Source organism: Etheostoma cragini, chromosome 19, assembly GCF_013103735.1.
Source record: "Etheostoma cragini isolate CJK2018 chromosome 19, CSU_Ecrag_1.0, whole genome shotgun sequence".
Taxonomy (NCBI): Eukaryota; Metazoa; Chordata; class Actinopteri; order Perciformes; family Percidae; genus Etheostoma; species Etheostoma cragini.
In genome coordinates, this window is record NC_048425.1 from 11,341,686 (window position 1) to 11,367,274 (window position 25,589).

At 40.8% G+C, this 25,589-nt stretch overlaps 1 protein-coding gene and 1 long non-coding RNA gene across 6 annotated transcripts; one reads left to right on the forward strand and one right to left on the reverse strand.

Moving 5' to 3' along the window:
* The first annotated feature begins 1,554 nt into the window (after positions 1-1,554).
* gigyf1a (GRB10 interacting GYF protein 1a) lies at positions 1,555-22,838 on the forward strand. 5 transcript variants are annotated; one of them, XM_034857251.1, is made up of 26 exons: positions 1,555-1,821; positions 4,664-5,270; positions 5,382-5,445; positions 6,306-6,374; positions 7,790-7,919; positions 8,174-8,269; positions 8,452-8,569; positions 9,290-9,398; positions 9,772-9,974; positions 11,186-11,448; positions 11,612-11,735; positions 11,993-12,184; positions 12,440-12,600; positions 12,949-13,117; positions 13,205-13,506; positions 13,912-14,012; positions 14,159-14,259; positions 14,352-14,425; positions 14,677-14,814; positions 15,152-15,364; positions 15,486-15,706; positions 15,872-16,029; positions 16,571-16,734; positions 18,135-18,179; positions 18,726-18,870; positions 19,823-22,838. In XM_034857251.1, exons 3-26 carry the CDS (start codon positions 5,411-5,413, stop codon positions 19,888-19,890), a joined length of 3,399 nt encoding a protein of 1,132 aa, XP_034713142.1. In that variant the 5' UTR covers positions 1,555-1,821; positions 4,664-5,270; positions 5,382-5,410; the 3' UTR covers positions 19,891-22,838. The 5 variants fall into 5 exon arrangements, with proteins under 5 accessions (XP_034713142.1, XP_034713143.1, XP_034713144.1 ...); XM_034857252.1 differs by having other exon boundaries at positions 12,446-12,600; positions 18,132-18,179; XM_034857253.1 differs by lacking the exon at positions 6,306-6,374 and having other exon boundaries at positions 12,446-12,600.
* Positions 7,934-25,125, reverse strand: LOC117935132. The gene is made up of 3 exons (XR_004654691.1): positions 24,998-25,125; positions 8,906-8,910; positions 7,934-7,945 (listed from the first exon to the last, which is right to left on the reverse strand). It is a non-coding gene; the product is annotated as an uncharacterized LOC117935132 (long non-coding RNA).
* Positions 25,126-25,589: the final 464 nt, after the last annotated feature.

Sequence of the window (25,589 nt, forward strand, 5' to 3'; positions counted from 1 at the left end):
ATATGCACATTATCAGATACATTTCTATTGGGTGGCTGTACAAGTAGTACTACTGACCTCCTCGTCCCTGCCGAGTCCAAGCCCAAACTCCTTTTTGTAGCCTAACTGGAAGAAAAAAGCCTTAAAAGCAAACCCTTTTCCACCTGGTTAAATGTCTCAGGAATGAAGAAGGGAAGGAGGAGGGCTAGTGAAGACTGCATTCTGCAAAATACTACTGCTCCAGCCTCCAATATCTGCACTGAGGGTTCCACTCCCAGCTCCCATGATGCTTGCATAATATTTGTGTTGATCCACCAAGCACACCACCCGCACCTGCTGCCCTCAGCATCGAGGCCTGGCCTCCCATTAATCACAGCAACTTGTATTTCTACTACAAGATGGAGTGTCATCCCACAGCAGCCTGAGGAGCCAGCTAACCTGCCTCCTCTCAGTGAGGTAGGCATAGAAACCACCAGTGGAGGGTCGTAAGACTTTTCAAATTAAGATCTAAATCTTTCTGCTTTATGAAATTCCCTCTCTCTCAGACTCCTTTAGAACAGGGCACACTATACCTGCAGCTATGCCGTCCTCAATGACTGATCCAAACGTTAAATTTTCTTTTCAAACTTTTCTACTTAATTTTTACATACTTAATGAGTATTTATTTATTATTTTGTCTTAAAAAGAGTTGATTTACACTTTATTGTGCAAGTGTCACACTGCAGTTGAATTGGTTTGGTTCTTCTTCATCTATAATGGCTGTGATGTTAATTTCTCATTTCATTTTTGCCTCTTGTGTTCAGCTAGTTTGATCCATAGACTGTATATATATATTAGTATTAAGGGTCTATGGTTTAATAATATGCACATGTATCGGCAATATTTATTTTCATTAAATTAATTCAATTTTAAATATTACCAGATGATAGGAGATGATTTTCTCACTATTTTTCGAGTTTTACCCACTGGTCCAAAGCACATGCAGTATAATCTCAGTACTAATTTAGCCTTCATGCATGTTGACAATATGTGAAACGTGGCCCATGCGGGCCCATGTCCAAAATCATACTACTTTAAAATTCATATAGTGCCACTGTTATTTAACAGCGCCCTCTGCTGATTAAACACCATTCTGCCTTCCACAAAAGTCTTGCACATGCTCAGTTCAACATTGCTGCTCAACATGCCCTGCTAGTCATTCACTTCATTGATAGCTAATAAGCTTTTTTTAACTGTCTATGCTAATAACTCAAAATATAGCATTGTGCAGTTGAAGCACGATTCTATTGACTGCAAAGTCCATGAAACACCTTTGTCATAAGTTAATTTCGTTATTCTGTGTCTACACGTTCCTGCCTCGTGAATGTTTTAGTGAGCTGGCTGTTTTCGACGTATGTTTAAAAATACAGTATAAAGCTAAATTTGGCCTCGCTGCTCAGTTTACTGGCTAATGACGCCTTGCATACAAAAATGCCGTTTCAAAGTGCGGTACACATCGGTTTTGAGGCTGTTCCATAGGGGTGTGTTTGCCCTGCTACAACATTGGTTAGCAGCTTGTCAATGTCCAGTCACGTGGTATCACACGGACGGCCATGTTTCCGAAACACAAACAACAAGAAGAGCAGCAACTAGGAGCCAGCAGACACATACTGATACGCAGCAGCGACCGTTGGAGGAGAGGGGAAAAATAATAAATAAAATACAGAGCACGACTTTCTAAAAGTACGATTCTGTCGAATGAATACGTTTACAGTGTTTAAAGAGACCAATGCATACGATATATTGGCTGTAGACACAAGGTGCAGACAACCAGTCTGGTAACGTTAGCTATAAACAGTGAAGGTAAGCCATGGTTCCTCTTTCCAGCTTGTCTTTTCGCTAGCTAGCTAGCTGGCTACCGCAAGCTAACGAGCTAACCTAGGCTCTTGTACCGCGAATGGTTTGGATTTATATGTCTTGAGCAAAGCATGTTGCACTAAGTTCTTTTACTCCTGTGTTTTGTCTTGTTTACATCGCGTTAGCCCTACATTAACACCGACAGCGGAGTGTAGGTGGTGGTCTGCACATTGGCGGAGAAGGCCGGGGAGTCTGATCCCAACACTCCGCCCCTCCGCCATCATATCTGGTGTCATTTGAACCTACAAGCTAAGGCCTTTACGATCAACGCATACCTTGTGCTAGGTTAGGTAGCAAGCTAACTAAGCAATATTTGTAATGCGACAGAAATATGGTATTATGGGTTGCAACTAATGTTGTAACGCTTTTTATCTTACTTTAACGTTACCCACAACTCGATCCAAGTTACTCTAGCTAGCTAGCTAGCTAGTTGGCGTGAAAGACGAACTGTGTAGCTGGCTAACATTACGCTGATTTAGCTCACAACCACTGACTGTACGTTGGCTAATGTCAACTCGAGCTGTTTTGTCAATATCTTAGCCGTCTTTACGACCAAACCATAAGCAGTGGTCAGTTTGGTTATGTTGCCTATAGTTATCTATTGTCTCAGCTTTAGCGTAGCTTTTCAGACGGCCTTCTCGCAGCTTTAAATTGTTGTCCCGCCACATTTAGAAGTGCATAACATTTGCAAATGTCCAAATGCATACATGATTTTATGTTCTTAAAGCGACGTTATACCTGCGTGACCTAGATTTAGTTTCTTTCAATACAAAGGTGGTACAAAACACTAACTATGTCAAGGATTTGTCTATTGTGGCATGAAGAAATACTTTGAAGCCACAATAACCGCAGGCCCACAGATGTGTGTTAGAGTTCCCTGTAAAGTTTCTTCTGTTATTAAAATTGACAGGTCTTGACTGAGCTTTCATTTGTAGGATTTTCAGATGTAGTGCAATTAATTAATCCTAATCCTTTTTCAACCTTTAAAACTGGCAAATAATTAAAAAATGCACTTGTTATAAATCACAATGATCTTTTAATTACCACACTTTAAGTATTATTACCAGTATCAAGTAATTTATAGATATTTGAGGCATTCTCATCGGTAGCTTAATGGAATTTATTAAACAGTTGTGGCAACCACAGGTCTGATGGAAATAGTTGTTTTCAACAGTGGGGTTTTGTCCCAATTTAGCTGCATGAAGATACACTTTTGTCACTTAACTTTCTGTACTTGTTCACATACACATACAAACAATATAGACTGAATGCGTCCTGCTAATTTTGAACAGAGATATTAAAAAGATTTGCACTTTCTTAAAAACAGTTGACAAAATCCTTAATTGTAAACAGTATTCTCTCATCTCACAGTGTACACCACCATGTTAACCAATCCTAAGCAATGGATTACTTTATCAATTTACAAAGTGATTGTAATTGGGTACAGCTGATAAAGACTGCTGATGTGTTTAAGACAGTGGAATTGTTGGTCCATGATACTTTCTACACATTGATCCAAAATGTATGTGAACATGTGCTAGTTTTATGGTTCAATTAATTGTTTTAAACTGTTATCTGTTGACTTTTTACTGCCAGATTTTTAACCATAGTTATTTCATGCACAGAAGAAAAAGCCCAACTAACACCTTGCCTGATAAAAGGCTGTCTGAATTAAAATTGGGCCTTTTTATTGCTCTTCTAGTTGGATTAGCTCATAAAACTCAGCAACCTAGAACATAATATAAGATGTATATAAAAAACTAAAACACAATTACATCAGAGCTCTGAACAACAGCTTAAGCAAATGATAGATGGTGCTTGGGAAACAGATCAGTGTCATTGCATATCATGTCACATTCCCCACCCCTACAATTCAAAAGAAGGAGTTGTGTTGAATCACATCTTGTATTCAGAATTGAGTTGAGATTGTGTTGGCCTAATGGCAGAGTAACAGAGAACAGTGCTCTCTGCAGCTGCAATGTGAAAACTAACACAATCTTTGGTGATGGTAGAAAGTTTGAAAATCAGGTCTTATAGGTTTAAAATACCCACAGTTACCTTCATAAACATTATTATAACTTGTGAATAATGCTAACAGCCAGATTGGCAGGTTTCATTCTGTTAGCCCCAGTTGTACGTCTGTCACTATTAACTTTATTTAAAGTGATGTGGCTTCCACATGTATCAAACATAATGGCAAAAAGGTTGTTCATCACATTTACACGTAATGTAGTTCTTGTCATAGAGACATACTAACCACATATGATCATTTACTGTTGACATTTGGTTGCCTGGATATTGGTGTGGTTGCCATGACATTTTAAGGGACTATTCCCAAACAGCAGCATGATTTTAGAAGCAGCTAGTTCACACCACCACTGAAATATATTCCCTAGATTTTTAGTTGGGAAATCTCCTGTGAGCAGCAGAAACATGTGGCCATGATTGAGCACTACACTATAAATAGTTTGCTAGTTTCATTTATTAAGTGTAGGTTTACCAGTGTTTTTGTGCTAGCTCAGTATGCTGTTACGGATTGATCAAATTGGGCTGCTACCCTTCGAGTGAGACCAAGGCATGCTGTAAAAATAGTGTGTCAAGGCTACACAACAGAAAAACCAATCCCACTGTCTTTCCTTTCACAATATAAGCAGTCCACCAAGTGGTGAAACAGGATTACACTAACAGCTAATTTATAAAGTGTACACTTCTGACATGATTCTTTCCATCTGTCTTCTAATTATTTGATTTCTCTGATCCCCTCTCTCAAACTGTGCTTCATTTGCAGTGGTGCTAAGGGAGGAAGGAGTACAGGAAAAAAAGGAGTTACCTGGAGGGTCTCCGTCAATCCACATTTCAGTTGGAGTGAGACAAAAAGGCACGGAGGGAGAGAGAGAAAAGAAAAAAGGAGTACGAGTCGTGTCTGCTCTTGGCAGCTGTTCCAGCAGCCTGTTTCAGTGTGTTGGCTGTTATTTTGTTCCTGCGTTACCTTTTTGATAAATCAAGTCATATTTTTAACTTTAATGTGAGATATAACTGCTGTAAAAAGAAAACATCACTAGCAAGAGTGTTTTATTTTGTTCCATCATTAATTTCTAAGGTTTTTTTTTTGTTTCCTTTTTTTTGTTTATCAACCCTTTTCGGCTGTGAGTAGCAGGAGCTTTTATTCTCCAAACTATCGTCGACCCCCCTTCCTTATCTAGATAGGACCTGATAACCTGGTATTCCTCAAGCACCTGAAACTGGCAGCTATTCTCTTTGTGTCTGTGTGTTTGGGGAGCTCTGTGACCACAGCTTAAGCACCACTCAGCCTTCTAGTCACCTAAGCCTAACTAAAACCAGCCAGCTCAAGCCTGGTCCAGCCCAGTCCAGCCTGCTCCGATCATCTGGACAGGGTAAGGTTTGGAGCACATTTACACACTTGCATACTCAATTTTTCTTTTCTTTTTTTACAAGTTGAGTTTTTTTTCTGCGGAAAATAAAGCTGTTTTCTTCTTCTACTTCAGATACTCAATTCTGTGTAGACGTGAGGAATATGACTGCTGAGACTCTTAACTTCGGCCCAGAATGGTAACTGTCTGATCTGATTTCTTTACATCAATTTACCACATTTTTATATTAGTACTGAATACAGGGAGAAGTATCTCCTGAAGAAAATACACGTGATTGCTTTCATGATGGTTGGATAGATTTTTAGTAACCATGTCAATTTATAGACGTAATGGAGTTTAATGTGTGTTAGGATTTGACTGTAATGTGTGCTTTACTTACTATTTTTTTAACTTATTTCCCATGTTTTAAAGAAATCTTGACATAAATCTACACATTCTGTTATTTTGTCTGGATGGTAATGGTGTTCATTACATTTAATGGCATTTGCTCATTTGATAACGAGATTGTTATTTTTTTGTGTGTGTGTAAAATTGATATTTTTGCCTGATGGTGGAAGGAAACATCAGGGGGTTGATTTAAAAACTGGTATTAAATGCAATCCACGGCATATTTGATAGAAATCTGTCCCTAAGACGCCTTGTCAAGGACCAAATCAGGAACCATCTTCTGGGGACCACGATTGTCCATCATAGATTTCATGGAACAAGACCTAGTCAAAACCCAGTTTATGGCTGGACTGTGTATGGTCAGACAAGCAGACTATTCCATCCTGAAGTGTGCGGTAGATTTTAATGAGCGGCAGCTTAGAAAGACCAATGGCCAATGGAGCAACTCCATGACTTATCCCACAGTTTCACTTTTATAAGGCTGGCCTCACCGGTAGTTGATTAATAAATAAGCCATTTGACAGAGGATTAAATAAACTATTTTGATAACCTGTTAATTGAGTAATGTTTCATGCAAAAATGCCAAATATTTGCTGGGTTCAGCTTTTCAAATGCGAGGATTTTCTTGCTTTTCTTTGTCTCATATGATAGTAAACAAAATATCTTTTGGTTGTTTGAACAAAAGCTATTTGAAGACATCATCTTGGACTCTCACAAAAGGTGATTTTTTTCCCACTTTTTTTTCTGACATTATATGAACAGTCATTAATCAAGAAAACAATGGGCAAGTAAACTAATGATGAAAATAATTGTTAGTTTCATATTTTTGTAGTCTTCAGTTTGCTAGCACTCAATCTCTAACAGCCTGTGACTGCGGTGTGCATTCTTGGTGCAGTGCCAGCCTCGCAGAATATTTCTCTCTCTACACATCTGCAGCTGCTTTTCTCTCAGTGGCCCTTCTAGCCCACTTTAATCCATGCACCCTATTAATACAGCTATATAGTGGCCAGTTCATGGGCTCACCATGCACAGCTGTCTGGCCAGCATGTTTACAAGTCTGTTAATGCCTGTTAGCGTTACCAAATTATTTAGACCATTTGAGGTTTAGTTGGCAGTAAAGTCGGCGAGGATGTTAGTCATCGTGGTAGAAGTGAAAACCTTCTGCCTCACGTTTTAGATCCATGTCAGAGCTATTAGGCCAACCTTTGCTGTATAAGACTCTCACAAAGGGTTATTAATGTTTACATTTTAGTGTGGAAGATCTTTTAGATACTATGCTTGTTTGCTCGTTGGGGAGGGAAGCAGAATTGTCTAATTTAAATACAGGTGAAGTGAATACAAACATGCAAAGATATTAATTATCTCACCCACTGGCATGCTTCCCCAATTCTCTTAATATTCATATTAGTGGCTTATTTTTACCCTCTGTGATATGCCATAAACTGTCTTTCCATGATGTTTTCCTTTTACCTCTTACATCCCACACCCACCTCCACACCTCAGAGTGCCATGTGGTTTTGATGTTGGGCTGTGACTCAATGGCACGTTTTGTACAGGCATGTGAATGCAGCCATTGTTAAACCGCAGGCCTTGGAATCTGGCCTGCTAGTAAGAGCTTTTTAAAATGAAATCTTGAGATTGGAAAGCTAATATATCATCTGTGTTGAGCCAAGTGTATTCAGGGGACCTGTGTAGGAGGATGGTCGACTTATTATCACAAAATATCTAGTAAATATTTTTTTTTCCCCTGCTGCAAGATGGATGCCATGAGAGATTTCTTTCTCCAGTTCAGATTAATAGGAATTCTATCACGCTTACATAATACTCTGTACCAATTCACACTAAGTTATTTATAAGTGTTATTTCTACATTGAATTTCAGCTCCTGTCAGTAGACAGAAAAAAATACTGCAAAGATGTGGCTTTAAAGGTTCAGTCAGTCATTTCCTGTTGAAACACTGACAAGTAACCAGAAGCTTTGGTTACTGGTTGATTTGACACTGTTAAAAATGTATACACAAGTACAGGTTTACCGTAGCATCAAACATTCCACCCACGTCTTGAGATTCAAGAAGTATTGAGATTAAAAATGCATGATCCATATTGTTAAAGATTCCTGAACTCTTGCTCACACAGGCTCCGTGCACTGTCCAGTGGGGGGAGTGTGACGTCCCCCCCTCCTTCCCCCGCCATGCCAAAGTACAAGTTGGCCGAGTACCGCTACGGCCGAGAGGAGATGTTAGCACTTTATATCAAAGACAACAAGGTTAGTGGGAAAGCGCTACAAAGTTTCTCTCAGGACTGTTGGAATCGCCAAATAAGAAATTGTCTTCAAATGCTTAGTAAAGTTGAGTAAGCTTAAAGGGATCAAGCACTTTCTAAACACCAGCATTTAAACTTATATTGGCTTTCCCCTTTTACAAAATAAAAACCTGTTTGTTGGTCATTTGTTTTTTGAAGTCAAACTAGTTTTTGGGAGACAGTATTGTCATCCTAAATGATCATTGTTGTTGGTTTTAGGTCCCAGAGGATATGCAGGATAAGGAGTTTGCTGCTATTCTGCAAGATGAGCCCATGCAGCCACTGGCACTGGTGCCTCTCACTGAGGAGGAGCAGGTCTGCTACAAATGCACATCCACAAATACACTGATACCTGCAAATGTTGAACTCGGCAAGCCATATTCCATTGCGATACAACCCCAGTTTCAAAGCGAGCAGTTTTGTTGGTTGACAGATGTGACTGTGAGTTCACATTCCTCACATTCCTCCCTTTTGCTCTTTCCATTCTCTCTCTGCAGAGGAACTTCTCCATGTCTGTGAACAGTGTGGCGGTGCTTAGGCTCATGGGAAAAGGGGTGGGCGGGGCTGCCCCAGCTGGAGTGGTCCGAGGACGAGGGGCCACACGAGGTGGTCGAGGTAAAAACTAAGGGCCAAAATAAACTCCCAGACACCCATTAGAAGAGAAACTGCATTGATTCAGCCTAAGTGCGCTCATAATGAATCCATAACCACTTGTGCTCAAACTAACATGAGTCCAACAGAAACAGAAATGCTGCCCAAAATCCTTGGCTGAAACTATAATTGCTGTTATCCAGGGAACGTAAAAAGTGTTTATTCAAGCCAACCACTGAAGTGAATATTTCCTCCTTTTCTTCCACCATCTTGATGCAGCACACTTCCTCTTGGCCTGTCTAAATAGTCCTTCTTTTGTCCAGCCACACCTGTCTAAAGTCTCAGGGCTGATGAACTCACCTTGTCTACACACACCACTCTGCACATAGAAAAGGCCAATGTAAACACTAGCCGTCCGGTTCAGCACATCCACGTCTTGGAAGAATGCTGCTGTGTGGGTTTTATAGTTTGTGCTTGTGTGCGTGCGTGTGTATGTGGCTGCCTGCAGCTTGAAAGAGATACAAGCAAATTACATATATGTACACGGCATATTGTTAAGTTATTCAAGTATTTGTTCAATTATTTAAAAAAATATAGTAAAATATTAGGTTGATTTAACAGAAAAGAGCACATTAGAGTAGAGAGTGATGGAAACCATCCTAGGTGGTTTATCAAGTTCTCTCATTCAGATAGTGATGATAATACTAAATATAAACGCCCTCTTCTTCGTGTGACTATAATCAGGACGAGGTCGTGGTGAAGGTGGATTCTACCAAAGAAGTATTGAAGAAGCGGAGGTGGGTTTCGGACGCAGCGTCCGAGAGATACACCGCAGCCAGAGCTGGGATGACCGGTAAGAAAAACCCAGCACACACTGCTGAAGTCATATAAATTATGGCTCCAGGGGGCTCCATGGCACAGGAAAGGCATCTATTGTCACTGTTGACAGAAGCTGTCATCCAGTGTAATTAACTCAGGAATCCTCTCTGGTATTTTTTGTAGACTTTAGCTCTTGTGGGTTGATTTGGCCGAGTTAAAATGTATCAGTAGTGATGAGTTGCAAGTTTTGCCTGGACAAATTTCTTAAAGAAAAAATCTACCTGAAAGAGCCAATTAGTGCCCTACCCAAGGAATGGCACCTTAGGGGCTTAAAGCTTGGGCTTAGCCTCTACACTACCTATTTTTTTTGCGACTGTTTGGTTTATTGCTTTCCCCCCTTTCCTCAGGGGCGAGCGTAGATTCGAGAAGCCGCTGCGTCGGGAGGTGGGGCGTCCTGGCTTTGAAGAGACTGTTGGTCCCGTGGTTCCAGGAAGGAAGGAGTACACAAGGGCTGACAGCGATAACTGGCGCATCCTCCGGGAGGAGCAGGAGGAGGAGGAGGGGGTGGAGCCGGGTACCAACTGGAGACTTGCTGGAGCCCGCAGGGATGGTACGATAAATGCAAACAAACAAACACTTCTTTATCTATTGCAGTACTACCTCAAACTCGTGTTTGTTTAATATGAAAGCTGTACAAAAAAAAGCAAAGGCATTTATTTTGTTTTAAAATGCATGTGGCAGGCCACACACTCTTGATATGATTTTATTAACCAGTATGGAGGCATTGTTGCGTCAGCTAAGGGTTTATTAAACTAGTGGTTTGAGGGGTTTAATGTAGTGCTGGGTAATAAATCAATATTATATAGAAATTGTGATATGAGACTAGATATTGTCTTATAATTTGGATATTGTAATATGACACAAGTGTTGTCTTTCCTGGCTTTACAAGCTGCATTTCAGTAAAATTAAGTAATTTTTGTGAATGTTTTTGTTACCAGACTGTTGTAGCTGTTCTATTATTTGCCTTTACCCACGTAGTCATTAAATCCACGGTACTGATGATTATATATAAAAAATCCGATTGTAAAAATATTTTGTGAAAGCACCAAATGACCAATATGACCAAATGTCATATTGCCGCAATATTGATATCGAGGTAATGGGTCAAAAATATCGTGATATTTGATTTTCTCTGTATCGCCCATCCCTAGCTCAGTTATCTGCTAATTTCAGTGTAATTGCTTTGTCAAAACACGTGTAGACTTAGCTGAAAAGCAGCTAAACTCAGCCGCTTTGTATTGAACAATCAAAATTTAGACCAAGCTATGTTGGACCTGGAACATATTGCATATCCTTGGCAAACAGGCCTGTTTGGTATTTTATTTAATCAATAATATGCTGTGGCTTTAAGGAATTAAAAAGTTGGATGTGACTATTCAGGTTATTGTAATCACACAGTGTGTTGGTTCACACTTAAGGCTGGGCCTCAGTAGTAGAAAATGATTTATACTGCTCCTTACTCCAAAGAGAAGTTGTGACAATGTTTCCAGCAAGTTAAACTTTAACAGTAGATATAGTGACATCTAGTGGCAGTTGGTGATTTCTAAAAGACACAGTAGGGTTTTACTGGGCTGAAACAGAGCTGGACCACGACAGGTGGAGGTGGGATATAACAGACCCCTAAGTCATGACTACATGATTGTCTGGGCAACCGCTGTAACTTGGAGATGTGTTACTCATATGAAAACTTGTTACTGTAAATTTTTTGTAAGTTGGAACCTGCTCTGTTTCATTGATATTTTCCTGACTTGCTTACGACAGTATCCTCACTGATGGCGGTCAACTCTTTGTCAGATGGTGGTCCTCGCTCAGCAGGCTGGCGAGAGCATACTGGTCCAGGTGAGAGTCGTCGAAGGAAGTTTGATTTTGATTTCCGTGACTCTGAGGGCCATGGTGGTGGCCGCCGGCGTGCAGGCAGTGAGGGACAGGAGGATGACAGGGACGGCCTGCCAGAGTGGTGTACAGACGAGGAGGACGGGGAGATGGGCACGTTTGACTCCTCTGGAGCTTTCATGACTATGAAGGTGCGTTTTTCTAATATTTGCAACCCCATATTCACAATAGCAGACTCTGAGTGAAGTACCTGTTCTTGTTTTGGTAAAGGGTTATCTTGTATTTCCCTCATGAATGTCAAGATTTGTTAACACTCTTTCGTTTCCTCTTCTTCTCTTGGTCGTTTTCTGTCAGAAGGGTGGCAAGGAGACAATCCTGGAGGACGAGTTTGAGTTTAAGGGGATAGAGGAGGAAGAAGAAGAAGATGAAAACTTTGCTGACATTGACAGGAATAGTGCTGAAGGAGACAAAGACAATGGTGATCTTTTCTTTAAATGATGATTTTAGAATGTTTTTGGAATACATAGGGTTTTCAATGCCAGCCTTATTGTTGCATACATGTTCAATGATAAATGGATTTAAAAGCAAAATTGGAATGTTACAACAGTATATTGTTTACATTTTGTCCATACAGTTTTTTTTCTAGTTAATCACGAGCCTGGGATAAATTACTAATGATTTTGGCATCTTACTTAATGTTTTTTTTCCTTCCTTTCCTCCACTCTCACCTCACAGAGAGTAAAGAATGTGGCTCTGCAGTAGGGGATGCTGAGACAAAGCCAGCATCACGTTCTTCTTCTCCTCCAGCTCTCCAAAACTGTTCCCCTCCAGCTCTGGAGCCTCGGCCCAGCAACGCTGGCCCAGCGGTGGACAACCCTCAGCTAAACAACAGCCACCCTTTCAAGGCCAGCAGCATGCCCAGTGAAGGTATGCCTTATTCCATGTGTTCCATCCTTTTTTGTTTTAAGTACACGTGTACAACACAAACATATTCAGTTAGCAACGTTGTTATGCTTTTTATTGCGCTATGGACATGCGCTTGTTTACTGGCTCTGCTGTTCCTGCTGTATCTGATACAGAGCTAGTAGGTGGCTCTACCTGCCACATCTAACTTCACCATCCCATAAATAGAAACACTAAAAATAGGGCCCATTGTTTTACTAATGTTACTTGTTGTTTTTGTGTCAGACATGGCTCCGATAGGGGGCTCCAAGGCCCAGCTGAGCCCTAGCGCCCCCACCTCTTCCAATCTGCCTCCCCCACCCCCTTCCTCTGCTGTTCCTCTCCACCCTCCACCTGGAGGAGACACAGAGGATGATGAGGGCATGAAGCACCTGCAGCAGGTAAGAACAACAGGTTCATGCAGTGGTCTCAGAAACTAAATATAACTGTAACAGGAAGGACATTTACCTCTAACCAACTAGTGATTATTTTGCTACATGATATTCTAGAGTCATTACGTACTTAGTTACTAATAAAACGGAGCATCTGTTAGATGTATCCCCATCTAAAACATGTAAACACTTTTTTACTTTTGGATCAGTCATGGCAGATCCACCTGATGATTAAGCTGAAATGAAAGACCCAAGCTAAATGCCGATTAAGCTGAAATGAAAGACCCAAGCTATATGCCGAAATGCTCTGTCTACACAAAAGTGATGTGATGGTGTAATGAAAGCCTGTATGTGTAGGAGGCAGAGAGGATGGTGGCATCACTGCAGGACACTTCTTTGGAGGAGGAGTGTTTCACCCAGGCGCTGCAGCAGCAGCAAGAGAGCAGGAACACAGCAGCTGCTCTGCCACTGTCACATGAGGCCGCCATGAAGTGGTTCTACAAGGACCCACAGGGAGAGATCCAGGGTATACTCACACACCGTGGCGTCTTACACTTATACATGCAAGCACAGCATATCGATCCATAAATATGTCTATCCCACCCGCTACCAGGTCCATTCACCACAGTGGAGATGTGCGAGTGGTTCCAAGCTGGCTACTTCACCATGACCCTTCTGGTGAAGCGGGGCTGCGACGAGGGCTTCCAACCCCTTGGTGACGTCATCAAGATGTGGGGCCGCGTGCCCTTCGCCCCAGGGCCCTCCCCGCCGCCCCTGCTGGTGAGACAGCCACCACCAACGCAGCGCCCGCAGCCCACCCGAGGGCCCGCCGGGACTGTGAGTCAGAGCTCAGCCAACGTAGAGGATGGGGAGGGGAGGATGCAGAGGAGAGGGAAGATTGATAGACAGGTTACGGTAAAAGACCAATGATTCATTTAAATTCAATTTAACATGAAAGATTTCTTTAAATTGACCCCACCTGATTTTGAGACATGTCATTTTAATTGTTACTGCTTGTGTGTTATAATATCTAGCTTAATTTATCAATATTTACACCACAGTCATAACACCATACAATGCCGTCAGTAAAAGTCACTGGTTGCATCGGAACGTGAATGTCACAGTTGATGAGATCTTTTTACATCTTTAATAGCATATTACATTTGACATAATCTTCTTTCTTTGCATTATTCAACTACATATGGACAGCTGTGTTTTTGGTATCTTATTTCTTAGCTTTATCCCACTACATATGGACAGCTGTGTTTTGGTATCTTGTGTTTGCATTGTTTTGACTTGTGATCGCTGTCTTCTTTTCAGGGAAACCTGGACCAGGACCGTCTGAAAAAGCAACAGGAGCTGGCAGCAGCAGCTCTTTATCAGCAGCTCCAACAGCAGCAGCTATTCCAGCTCATTAACAGGTCGGCCTATGGGGGGGATATAGGTTTCACCTTACATGTCTGGACTAGTGTGTATTAATTTGTTGGTTTGTGACCTTGTTTCTGTCATTTTACAGAGGAGATGTTGACTTTACTTTCAGTGTTTGACTTAGCTTTGTTTGTTCCAGGTGCAGTGAGCAGGGTATGATGCCTTCGATGAATAGGTCGATGTCAGTGCCAGATACAGGGTCCATGTGGGACATGCATACCTCAGCTTCACAGCCGTCAGGTACATTCTAGTCTACACCTGGATGTGTGCACGACAACACGTCTGTACCTTTTTGTATGATGCTGAAATAACCCTATATTATTTCCATGTAGGCGGTGAAGCCAGTCTTTGGGACATAACAATGAATCCTTCTACTCAGGGTCCAACTCTCGAACAGCTTCAAAAGGTGGGTTCAGTTGTGAGACTAAAGCCTTAGAAGGCAAACTCATATCTACATTTTGCTAAGTTTCTTGTTTTTGTCTTCACTGTCTTTTTGCTGTTTAATTGTTAGCTGGACAAATTGGGAACAATGCTCGCAGGCACAATAACCGTAATTAAAAGATGTCAGATGTAAAACCAGGACTGAGTAAAACCTTTTTTGTTGCTTATTCTAATCTCAGCGTATGCCTCATTTGACACCTGATGTTTTCCTTCCAGCTGCAGCAGGAGAGGCGAGACGCTGAACTCAGGGCAAAGCGCGAGGAGGAGGAGCAGCGTAAGAGGAGGGAGGAGAAGAGGAGGCAACAGGAGGAGCAAAAGAGGAGGGATGAGGAGGAGCTCTTCAGACGCAAGCAGGTGAGTTGAAGAGGGATATATTTCCCTTCCCCAAATATTGAGACCGTTTTGTTTCAGATTTTGTAAACTGAAAATTTAAATGCCTTTTCTTTTTTCTTTTACAAGAATAGTTTGACTTTTCATGTAACAAGCCTGGCTCATTTGAATGGCAAAACATTTTAAGCACTATTGTTTTAAATTATCGTTATTATGCTCAATGTCAAGTTAGAGATCACTATTGGTAATCATGAAATATGACTTGATTATCACATGATTCTGTTACAAGATGAAATGCAACGAGAGTGGCTTTAAACGCTGTTTACCAAGTAATAATCATCTTTGTCAAATCTTCCTGTAGTGTCGTCAGCAGCAGGAACTGATCATGAAGTTGCTGCAGCAGGCCCCCCAGCAGCAGGGTCCTGGGGCAAGCGGCTCAGGCTGGAGCGGGGCTCCCTCATCTGGGCTATCCAAGTCAGGAAAGCCCTCGACTCTGGCTCTGCTGGAAATGCAGCAGGAGGCAGAGAGGCTCCTGAAGCAGCAGCAGCAGCAGAGGCAGCAGCAGAGAGACCGCGTGAGTTTCAGCAACTTCAATTAAATGTTTCAACGGTTTCATATAGAAACTCATCCCATTGTAGAGTATGCCAATAGGAAATTAGTACAATTTGTTAAAAATGATTTCTCTCTGATTCCAGCACTCCGGCATGTCAATGGGGAGCTCCTCCATGGGAGGGCAGTGGGTGGATGGTGTTGGCATGTGGGGTGGGCCTGGAGGTATGGAGGGTAAGGGCAGCAGTGGAAGCTCTTCAGGCAGCATGGGCATGTGGGACGAGGCTGTGAAGAACCAAACCGGCCTGCGTGGTAACAGCAACAACAACATGGGCTTGAAGAACAGCCGCAGCAGCCCTTCACTCAGGTACATGAGAACAGATTTATGCACAACAAAGGAATATGTAACAACCTTTTAAAAATACTGTACCCCCCACTTCTGCGGCAGAGAGTACTGTGATATTCATTTATATGTGTATTGATTTTGGTTAGTGGAACATAATGTGCACTGAACCCTGTTTATCATCTGCAGTGAACAGTACATGATGCGTCGTAAGCGGACGGAAGAGGAGGAGAAGCTGCTGAAGCTGCTGCAGGGCATGAAGCCTCAGGACGGCTTCACTACCTGGTGTGAACAGATGCTGCACGCTCTCAACACCTCTGCCAACAACTCGTCCTCCTCTCTGGATGGTAGGCTGCTCACCTTTGATGTATTTAGCAATCAAGGATGAGGAAAATGAACCCTACACCTACAAGCTGATTGCTATGTGTTAAAAATGCAACACATTTAGGTATTTAGTAGGACTGAACCAATAATGGTTTTCAAAACAAACAAATAGCGATATAAAAGAAGGCAATTAGCTAATCACATTCTTTCAAATGTGAAATATTTGGTTAAATAGTTGCAACATTTGATTTTTTTTATTTCCTCTTCATTATTTTGTTTACTGTTTTCATGAGATAAATGCTGGAATAATGTTGCATATCACAGATTGTTTCAGATTTTTCATTTATCTTGTATTACTTTAACATGATTGTAGAAGGTGCAATATGTAGCAAAAAAGTAATCACAAATCGAATCATAATCACAATAACTATCAGGAAAAACACAATTAGAGTTTTTTCCCCAAATCGTTCAGCCCTAGTATTTAGGTACTTGAAAGTACGTTATTCTCAACATATAACCCCACATTTTCAGCATGCTAATTATTTAAACTTTGTCTTTATTAAGTTGCCACAATTGTGGCATACCTGAAGGAGGTGGAGTCTCCCTATGCAGTACTGGACTTCATCCGGTCCTATCTAGGGGACACAGTGGAAGCCAAAGAGTTCGCCAAACAGTTTCTGGAGCGACGTGCCAAACAGAAAGCCAACCAACAGAGACAGCAGCAGCAGGTAGGCCTGACACGTCATTTACCAAAAATATTACCTGTTGGACACAATCCTTGCTGCATTAACTAAATCTACCTAAAACTATTAAACCAAGACTAGGAAGTGCTGTATACCATCACACATTAACTAAATGAAGAAAGAAGAGCATATGCATACTAGTGAATGCTGTTTTTATGTTAAGGTTCGACTTGTAAACACAACGATGTATGCTTATTACAATAATAGGTAGAGATGCACCAAATGACCGGCTGGTGACCAGAACTGGCCGATTTTAACGTCATTGGACATGACCTGCCTTTTATTTTGACATATGCCGGTCAAATACGCTTGGGCGCCACATGATTTACATTGTGCAACATCAGCACCACACGTGCACATGCAGGGTTTCTGCCATATGCATGTAGCAGCGGTGCACTGCCGCTCAGTCAGCTGTTCATGAAATGTCATAAAGTTGTAATTATACACGGCTTTGCACAGTCTACTGATCTCAGGCGAACAGTCAGCCGCTCGCTCTCTCGCCTATGAGGCTGAAAAACTGAAACATGAAAACCACAGTATTCCTCTGACAGCTGTATTAACGTTAGTGTTTAAAACGCTTTCCAGGTTAGTGGGGATGCATACCGTTCAAAACCAACGTTAAAAACGTAGTAATCTTCCCCCAGCGTTTAGTTTTGTTGCTAAACTGTGTGTAAAAAAGGCAGTGGTATTAAATCATCTTTTTCAGGTAACACACCTAGGGAACGGTCTACTTGTTGGATTGTTCCGAGGTAACAGTTGGTAGCTAACATTAGCAGATAAGTTGGTTGACAGCAACTGTATTGTTCATATTTATGCAGAATAAGAAATTAAGCAAACTTGCCAAAAAAGGAACTAAACACTGTTTTCAGGTACCATTACTATTGACGTTCTAACAGGCTTGAGTGTGTGTTTGTGTGTTTTGAGAAATATCATTATTTATATATTTAATTGCCATTACCTATTATATGAAGGCCTACAGAAGTTTAGTTTGCTAAATATATCACTTTTTTTTTTTAGATGAATATTTGATGTGAAAAGAAGGAAATGGTTCTTCCATAACATTGCACTTTAGATGTGTGTGAATTTCCCACACCAGGAGTAATTTATACTCGTTATCTATTGCAGAAAAGATAGAAAATAAATATTTGTGCGTGCTGTGAATTGGCCAGAAAAAAATCTAATCGGAATCAACTAAAATCGTTATCGGCTGGTCAAACTCAATGAAAAATCAGGAATCAGCCTAAAACTCGTAATTGGTGCATCTGAATTAACAGGCTACATGAAATAAAATGGCTATAAAAGATGCCTTTTTAAAGATTATTACTTTTCTGAAGTTTATTTCATTGTGACCATTTTAAATTCCTCTTTCTTTTTATATATCCAAGTTATCAAAGGAAGTGGCTGGATTGAACATGAACTTCCCTCTGCAGGTACGTACATATAGTTTTTGTTCTGTACATGCAAGCACTGATGGAGCGGAGTTGTTAGTGGGAACCACAGTGACGTTGATGTGTATTTTCGCGTCTCCCGCTGCTACAACAGCCCTCCAATTTCCAATTATTATTTTTTAACCAACAAAACATTGCCTAATGTAACTAATGGCTCCTCCAAAATGTATTTTCTAATTGTTAACTGGTTTCAGAATGTCAAAACTGGGCCAGGAAACATCAAATGTCTGAACACAAATCCATAGTTTTTATATCATTCACATGGATCATTTATCCTTCAAAGCACCTGGGAGAACTCTCAATATGCCCACAAAACATCACTGTCACATCACTGCATCAAGTTCAGGACTCCAATATAAGGCTGACATCCATCTTTTTTAAAACATTAAAACAATAGTTGTGATACAGATAGATGCATTCTTCTTCTTTTAAAAACACTTGGTAGAGCCGTCACAAATATCAGAACGAGCATTTGTGTGATTGTCTTTATTTTTTATTTTATTTATTTTCCCTTTCTTCTCTTTTTAGGACTCAATGCGAGGTATGAATCCAAGCACCCTGCAGTCCATGTTTCAAGCTAACCACATGGGCAAGGCTGGTCTTTATGACAACCAGGGGGGAAAGATGAAGAAGAAACAGCCCATGATGCTGCACTCTGACCCCAGCATCTTAGGTACGTGACCTCGCCAGCATGTAATGTTTCTTCCTTTTGACATCATTTATCTGTAACCGGTTAGAATCAAATAGCCTGCTTTAAGTCTCTTGACCCCAAATTAGCATGTGATAATACAGAACACAACCTTTCAACAAGTAACACCAGCCACACACTTGTACATAGAGTTAATACACGAAGCGAGCTTAAATGTATTTATCGTCTGGAAACAAATGGGAGTTTAACAGAAGCAAAAAAGGACGATGCCCAACTTTCTGAAGCACCAGCAGAAAGTATCGCGTCTCCTTGATGACTTGTTTGCACCCACTCCAGGTGGGTAGGATGTGCTCGTAGGATTGGCTTTTGTCTGAAGTTTATTTATGTACCCATAAGCTGTTTGGAGCGTAAACCCAGGGATATTCTGGGATATGGTTCACTCTCAATGTAGATAGTAAACAGCTGGTCAAACAAGATTACTACACAGATTACTATATCTATTATTACCTTTAAGGTAATAATAGATATAGTAATCTGTGTAGTTTCAACTTTATTTATTTTTTATGGCGCGTGTAGTTCTGTAGAAAGAAAATAGTTCCTACATGAAACTGCACACAAGCAGGTCTGTAGATTATGCTCAGTAACCGGGTCATGATTTCTTGAAGTAGACCATCATATTAGAGAGAAGGCACAAATCTCGGTGGCCAATATCTCCAACACTGGGTAACTCACCAGAACACCCTAGATTGATGATTGATAAATAATGCTACAGGTAAGAGTTATAATGTTTTTATTTTGGGGTGAACCGTCCCTTTTTAACCTTTCCTGAACAGAGTGCGCTTCTTATAAAATTATTTCTGGCTCGCATTTAAACTATATCCCTGCCAGCCCCTTCTAAATCGCCCATGTCCCATCCTCCTCTGATCTTACTCTCCTCTTGTCTGTGCCATCTTTGCCCACCCCCTCCTCCCTGCAGGGTACTCATTCCACAACACGGGCGAGTGTCTGAGCCTGAATGAGATGGAGATGGTGGAGGATTACTGATGTGACGCAGCGCAGCAGCAATAGCTACCTGAGGCCTTCTGTCTTTTAATCAGACAAACCTGATAACGAATGTGCACTGCTGGGGGTACCGGGGAGGGGAGGGGTGTGATAGGAAGGGAGCAAGGGTTAGGGGAGGTGCAGGGTGGAGGCGCCTGGAGCTGCGCCTCCTACTCCTTCCTTCCCTCTGGCAAGAAAAAAAGGGCTCCCCTGCTGCACCAGTTGATCACTTGAGCAAGGGTGAGGAGGGGTGATGTTAAAAGTATGATGGGTATCCTCTGGCACTCAAAAGATTAAGCACCTTATACTGAACTAATGCACTTTATTGAGATGGGATTTGAAATTTTTTTTCTTTGTGTGTGAGAATATGTGTGTGTTAGTGTGTGTGTGTGTGTGTGAGAGAGATAGAGAGAGAATGTGTGTTGGGAATCAGTGCACATACGGTATGTGTACATACACATTATCTGTGTGGCTGGCATCAGAACTGGAAGGGGTCGGTGAAACAGTCGGTGGGGTGAGTGGTTTTCAAAGTCAGGGGGACCTTTTAGTTGAAACCTTATCAGACAGCAAATCCTTTCTCAAAAGACAAACACTGTTGATATTTCTCTTGTTAAGCATTTTTTTACGTTTATATAAAAATTAAAGCTATTGAAAAATGGATGATAAAAAAAAAACTTGAAGATTTGCACTTGCCTAAAAAAGAAATAACAAAAACAACAAAAAAAGTCAAATGGGGTTAGTTGTAGAAGTAAATATTTTTGCGAATGTGTGTGGATGACTGTAAGAGTGACTGATGTGTGAGGGTTGGTTTGTGTCGGTGATATACCAGTCTGCACAATTTATTTTTTTTCATTCTTCTGTTGCTTACAAAGATGTAAGAGGCCATTTTTGTCTTTTGTTTTGTTCAAATGGTAATTTTGTATTCTCATGTTTGGAGAGACTGTGTTTGTGTGTGTGTGTCCCTTCTCCAAACAGGGACTTGATCTGTATGTTTTGAGAGAGATGAATGAATGAATGAATGAGACAGAGAGAGAGGGCAATTGCACAACACATTATTTCTCTCACCAGCTCTTCATCCCCATATAGACTAAATAGAAATGCATACATTTGTAAATGTTAGCTTTGTGCTCATTATAAGATGACCACCACTAGTTTATTCCCCTTAGCCTCTCCACGTGGGGAGCTGTCGCTAGACCTGTGAAGACTAGCAGGCAGGGCAAATCATGAGGGACATTACTGTGTGTTTGCATCAGAATGAGACTTTGTGTGTATGAGTGTGTATGTGTGGTTTCAGAGTGCATGTTCATTTACTGTTCATAGAAATGAGTTAAGACTACAGGTACTCATTTTGGATACATGTGCTTTTTTGTATGTGTATGAATGCACATTTGTGCCTAAGAAATTGGATAGGGTGCGTGGCCATTGAGACATTAACTCTTTTTTGAGAGCAAGTGTGATGTGTGTCAGTGCTCAGCACAGTGTATGTAAAGTATGTAAGTTTATATCGTCAATATTTCTAGTTCAGTCTAGGGGTGATCCAACGGAAGATTAGTCCGGTCTGTTTTCCTGGGATGTGATCACGTTGCCTTTTGTCAGCTCTCGAACTTGTGAATGAAAGGTGTCGAGTTTCTGACTCTGGAAAAAAACAAACAGCATCTTAATGTGCAAGTGCACAGAACGGTGCATGAAATGTTAGCATATTGTGTTACTTATTCGTTGTTGCAATTTGATAATGACGAGTTTTCTTTTTTAATGAAAAATATATATGAATATATACATTATATACAAAGTTTAAAAAGTATTTCGACTAAGATAATGAGCACTTGGGGCTGCTATTTTTGTTTTGTGTTATAATTTTTTTTTTCTTAATTTTTTTTCTTCATTTTGTCTCATCGCCATGTGAAGTGTGTGTGTGTGTGTGTATTATTTCTTAAGAAAATATTGAATGTATTCCAAAAAAATGACAAGAAACCCGTGCTGATACCAGATTTTTTTTTCCTCAGAAGATTTCAAAAATGGAAACAAAATACAAAAAAGCTTCAAAGTGTTTAGCAAGAACTTTTTTTCTATTTACACAGTTGAAAAAAAAAAACTGGGGACGGACACAGTTGAACACACTGCCTCTACAATCCTGGTCGTACAAAAAGTGACTAAGAATTAAAGGAAAAGACTCTTTCTATTCCATACTGGAGCTTTGGTTGTTTACAAACCACATGGATATCAGTGGGTGCAGTTTTTTGTTTCCTATTTTTCTTTTTGTTCCCACAAAAGACGGGTGGGGTTTGCAAGTGCGCTTCTGCCATATGGACGTTGAGTGGTGTTTGGGGGCGGGGGGGGGGGTTAAGGAAGAGTGGCAGGTATCACAAGAACGAGATCCTCTAACCGGACCTTTGTGTTTGGTCGTGGATTTTGTGACTTGATTAACCACGGAGCGGAGGCGGCAAAATCAAGGATCTGTTCTGTTTTTTTGGAGAACGGAGTGCATAACCCTAGAGGGAAGGGAAGGGCAATAGGAGTACACCTGGTTAGTGCACTTGTCTTCACCTCAATCCCTCATAAGCACTCGCACCCTGCCCTCACCAACTCACCTATGCACTTTTGTTCATTCAAGCTGTGAGGTACCATTTTGGGGATGGGAGCACAACAGGAGGATTGCTATGACTTATGACAAAGTCACTGAAAAGATATTCCCAAACTGAAAATAAGAGACTCGAGAATCTCGTCTTCTCCCACCTCCTGTATATAACCATATTTTTGTATTATCTTTCAAAGTAGAAAGACAAATTTGCAAATGGATGAAGGAAAATTCATGAGACGATGATAATACGGAGTGAATGTTCTTCAAGAAAACCAATCTTTTGAATATAGTTTGCGATTGACTCGCTGTAAGTTTCCCTTATTTTGCTTGTGACCCTGGAATAATCGGGGATAGAAGAGGGTGAAAAAAAAAAAAAAAATACCATGGACTGAGGTGTTGGACATGCTGCAGTGGCTCCAAGACTGACTGATAATTACTTATCAAAATGGATGCTGCAGTCGCAACAAAGAGCTTATGCCAAGAGTGTTTGCACAGTGAAGAGGCAGCCGTGGGTCTGAAGAGCTGCTGGTGAGGATGCTTCTACTTTGTGCCCCAACCCGATGACTGCCTTGAGAGCTGTAGAGTGACTGAAGGAAGAAAAATCTTTGGCAATGGTAAGATATTCTTGCTTAATTTCTCGGAACTGTATATTAAGGACTTCATTTGATCCTTTTACTATTTGTTAATCTTGTGGCACCTTGTTTCTATTGTTTGAACAGTGTGGTGATGTCAGACATGCACTTTCTTTCTGTCTTCTCGCAGGAGTCTGGCTGTGCTTTATTTGCTGCCCTCTGCATGGAGGATCTAATCTACAGCCAACCCATGAACCAGTTATCCCTTAACCTGTCCTTTTGAACTTAAATCCTAAGAAACTTTTCTGTCTTGACCTCGGACTGGGCAGGCCATTGGCATTATCAGTTGGACAGTTACCGGATGAAGTTACAGGTTTACCGACCATGGAGCCCATCTGTGTTGGAAGTGTAAGGTTTAGGATTTGATCGGGCGCTCTCCAGCGAGAACGAGAATAAAGAAGCACGTATTGCCCAGATGTCATCACCCACCTCGGCCTGAAACACTCAGGTGGTTGCGTGAAGGTCTTCTAACCAGCGGGACAGAAGACCTACCCAGACGTCAGCTGTGTTGGGTTTTAATGGATGTGGCTGGATTACATCTTAGTCACCAGAAATCCCTGCAGCTGTGGAACTGGATGAACTGAAATAATTGTACAAAACGAAGACTTTGAAACATCAACAAAACACGAATACGTAGCTACATGTCACATAGTCTAGAGTTGCAGACACACTACATGCACACCTACAGCAAAAGCAACGGACACCCGGTAACAGTGGCTCTGCTCTGGAACCACATCTTCACACATAACGGGGCTACGGCGATATCAAATCATACACATTACAGACAGACACAGAAGCATCGTTGCTCACCAATATAAACGCTGAGCTTTGTAAATGTAAAAGTTTGTGTTTTGATTTTTCTCTCATAGTGGTTTTGATTTATTTCTCTGTTCAACATGCTTTAAATTGTATAGTGCAGTCCTGAACGGCTAACTGAAAATGTTTAAGTTGGAAACCACCTCCTTAACTGTCCTCTAAATTCAAAGAAAGAAATGAGCTTTCTACAAGACTGTTTACTGTTGGCGGTCTGTTCTGTATTAACTTGACGCGTGTACTTCTGATCACCATATACATTAGGATTTCGCTACAGAATAGAGTCTTTAATTAATCTGATTTTGTTGGTGGTTAGCTTTTGTTGCCCTTTTGGTTTCCTTAAAATGAAGAGTGGATGTGTTCGAATTTCCTGTTTAGATTATTGCTGAAGGTGCAGGCTTAATAAAGGGCTGAAGTCTGTACTGTCTGGAGCTGAGCTGACAGGGTGGGATGCACATAATTGGCTTAAAGCACAGACTCGTTGCTGTGTGCTAACTATTGTTGGGTATTCTGCTCTAGGCAAAACTGAACCAGAGTGACGGGTCGTCTTCAAAGAGATACAAGTTGGGGCTTTTTGGTAAAGGTTTTTACACTCCGGTGGACTTAAATATTTTGGATCAACTAGGTACTTTTTTACAGTTTAAGATGTGAAATTAGGCTTGTAAGGGGCAAAATTGTAAGAGCAAGCTTGCATGATTTGTAATATTTGTGGGTTTTGACACTAAACCTTATGGCGGGTCATAACTTGGCCCAGATTGCTTTAGCTCTGTCTGTGCACCGGGTAGTGCTGCTGACCATTTCTGATGGCGCTGAATAGATAAAGAATTGTCTGATCAGTTGTTGTGTTCTCTGAAAGGAAATTCTATGTTCAGAAAAGTGTCTTGTTCCTTGTATGTATATCTAATTGGATTGGAGAGATTTGTGCTTTTAGTCAACCAGTAGTTCTTTTTGTATCCTCAATAACGAAACAATATGTTTTTAAACCAAATGGCAATTGATGTTCATTGAATACCTTCAACTTAGACTTGTGATATAATTAGCTGAGGTTTTGGTGGATAGTTACCTGCTACAGCCACAGTAGGCATACTAAATGGTTCAGTCGCCAAATCAAAGAAATTGACTTTAATCATAAGATGATACTATCAAGTCTCTTATTTGTGAAAGACTTTAAAAAATACCTATGTTTGACATTTTTTAAAACTGATATTGTGCGGTATTAGGTGTTGGTCAGTCAGTCTGTCTACAAAAAGTCAAACAAGGTTGTTTGCGCTATGCAAGCTTTTATGATTAGATAAACTGCAATATTGTGTTGTTGTCCAAAAAGCCCTGGATTGGTTTCATCCTCTGAAAGATCCTGTCACGGCCTGCCCACTTAACGTTTTGAATTTGGTCATCTGGTTTCTTTGAACTCTGGTAACTATAATTTCACAAAAAATATTGGCCTAAAAGATGTGACTTTTTTTTTCTTCCCCCCCAGTCAACTCTGCTCCTGTGCTTAATAAGTCTTTGAATGTTGTTAAAATAGCAGCATACATGTAGGACATTTGGAAAAGAACAATTGAAAGATGTGTAAATAGTTTGGCTTTTGTTTGAAGAACAAAATAAATACTAAATAAATAGAGAAGTGTGTCTACATGCAGTGTGACTGTGTGTGTGTGTGTTTACATACAGGGTCACTG

Excerpts from the sequence above, each read along its gene's own strand:
- gigyf1a (XM_034857251.1), top strand. The coding sequence starts at position 5,411 with ATGACTGCTGAGACTCTTAACTTCGGCCCAGAATG. Across the intron at positions 16,030-16,570 it reads CTCGTCCTCCTCTCTGGATG|TTGCCACAATTGTGGCATAC; the intron begins GTAGGCTGCTCA and ends GTCTTTATTAAG. Across the intron at positions 16,735-18,134 it reads AACAGAGACAGCAGCAGCAG|TTATCAAAGGAAGTGGCTGG; the intron begins GTAGGCCTGACA and ends TATATATCCAAG.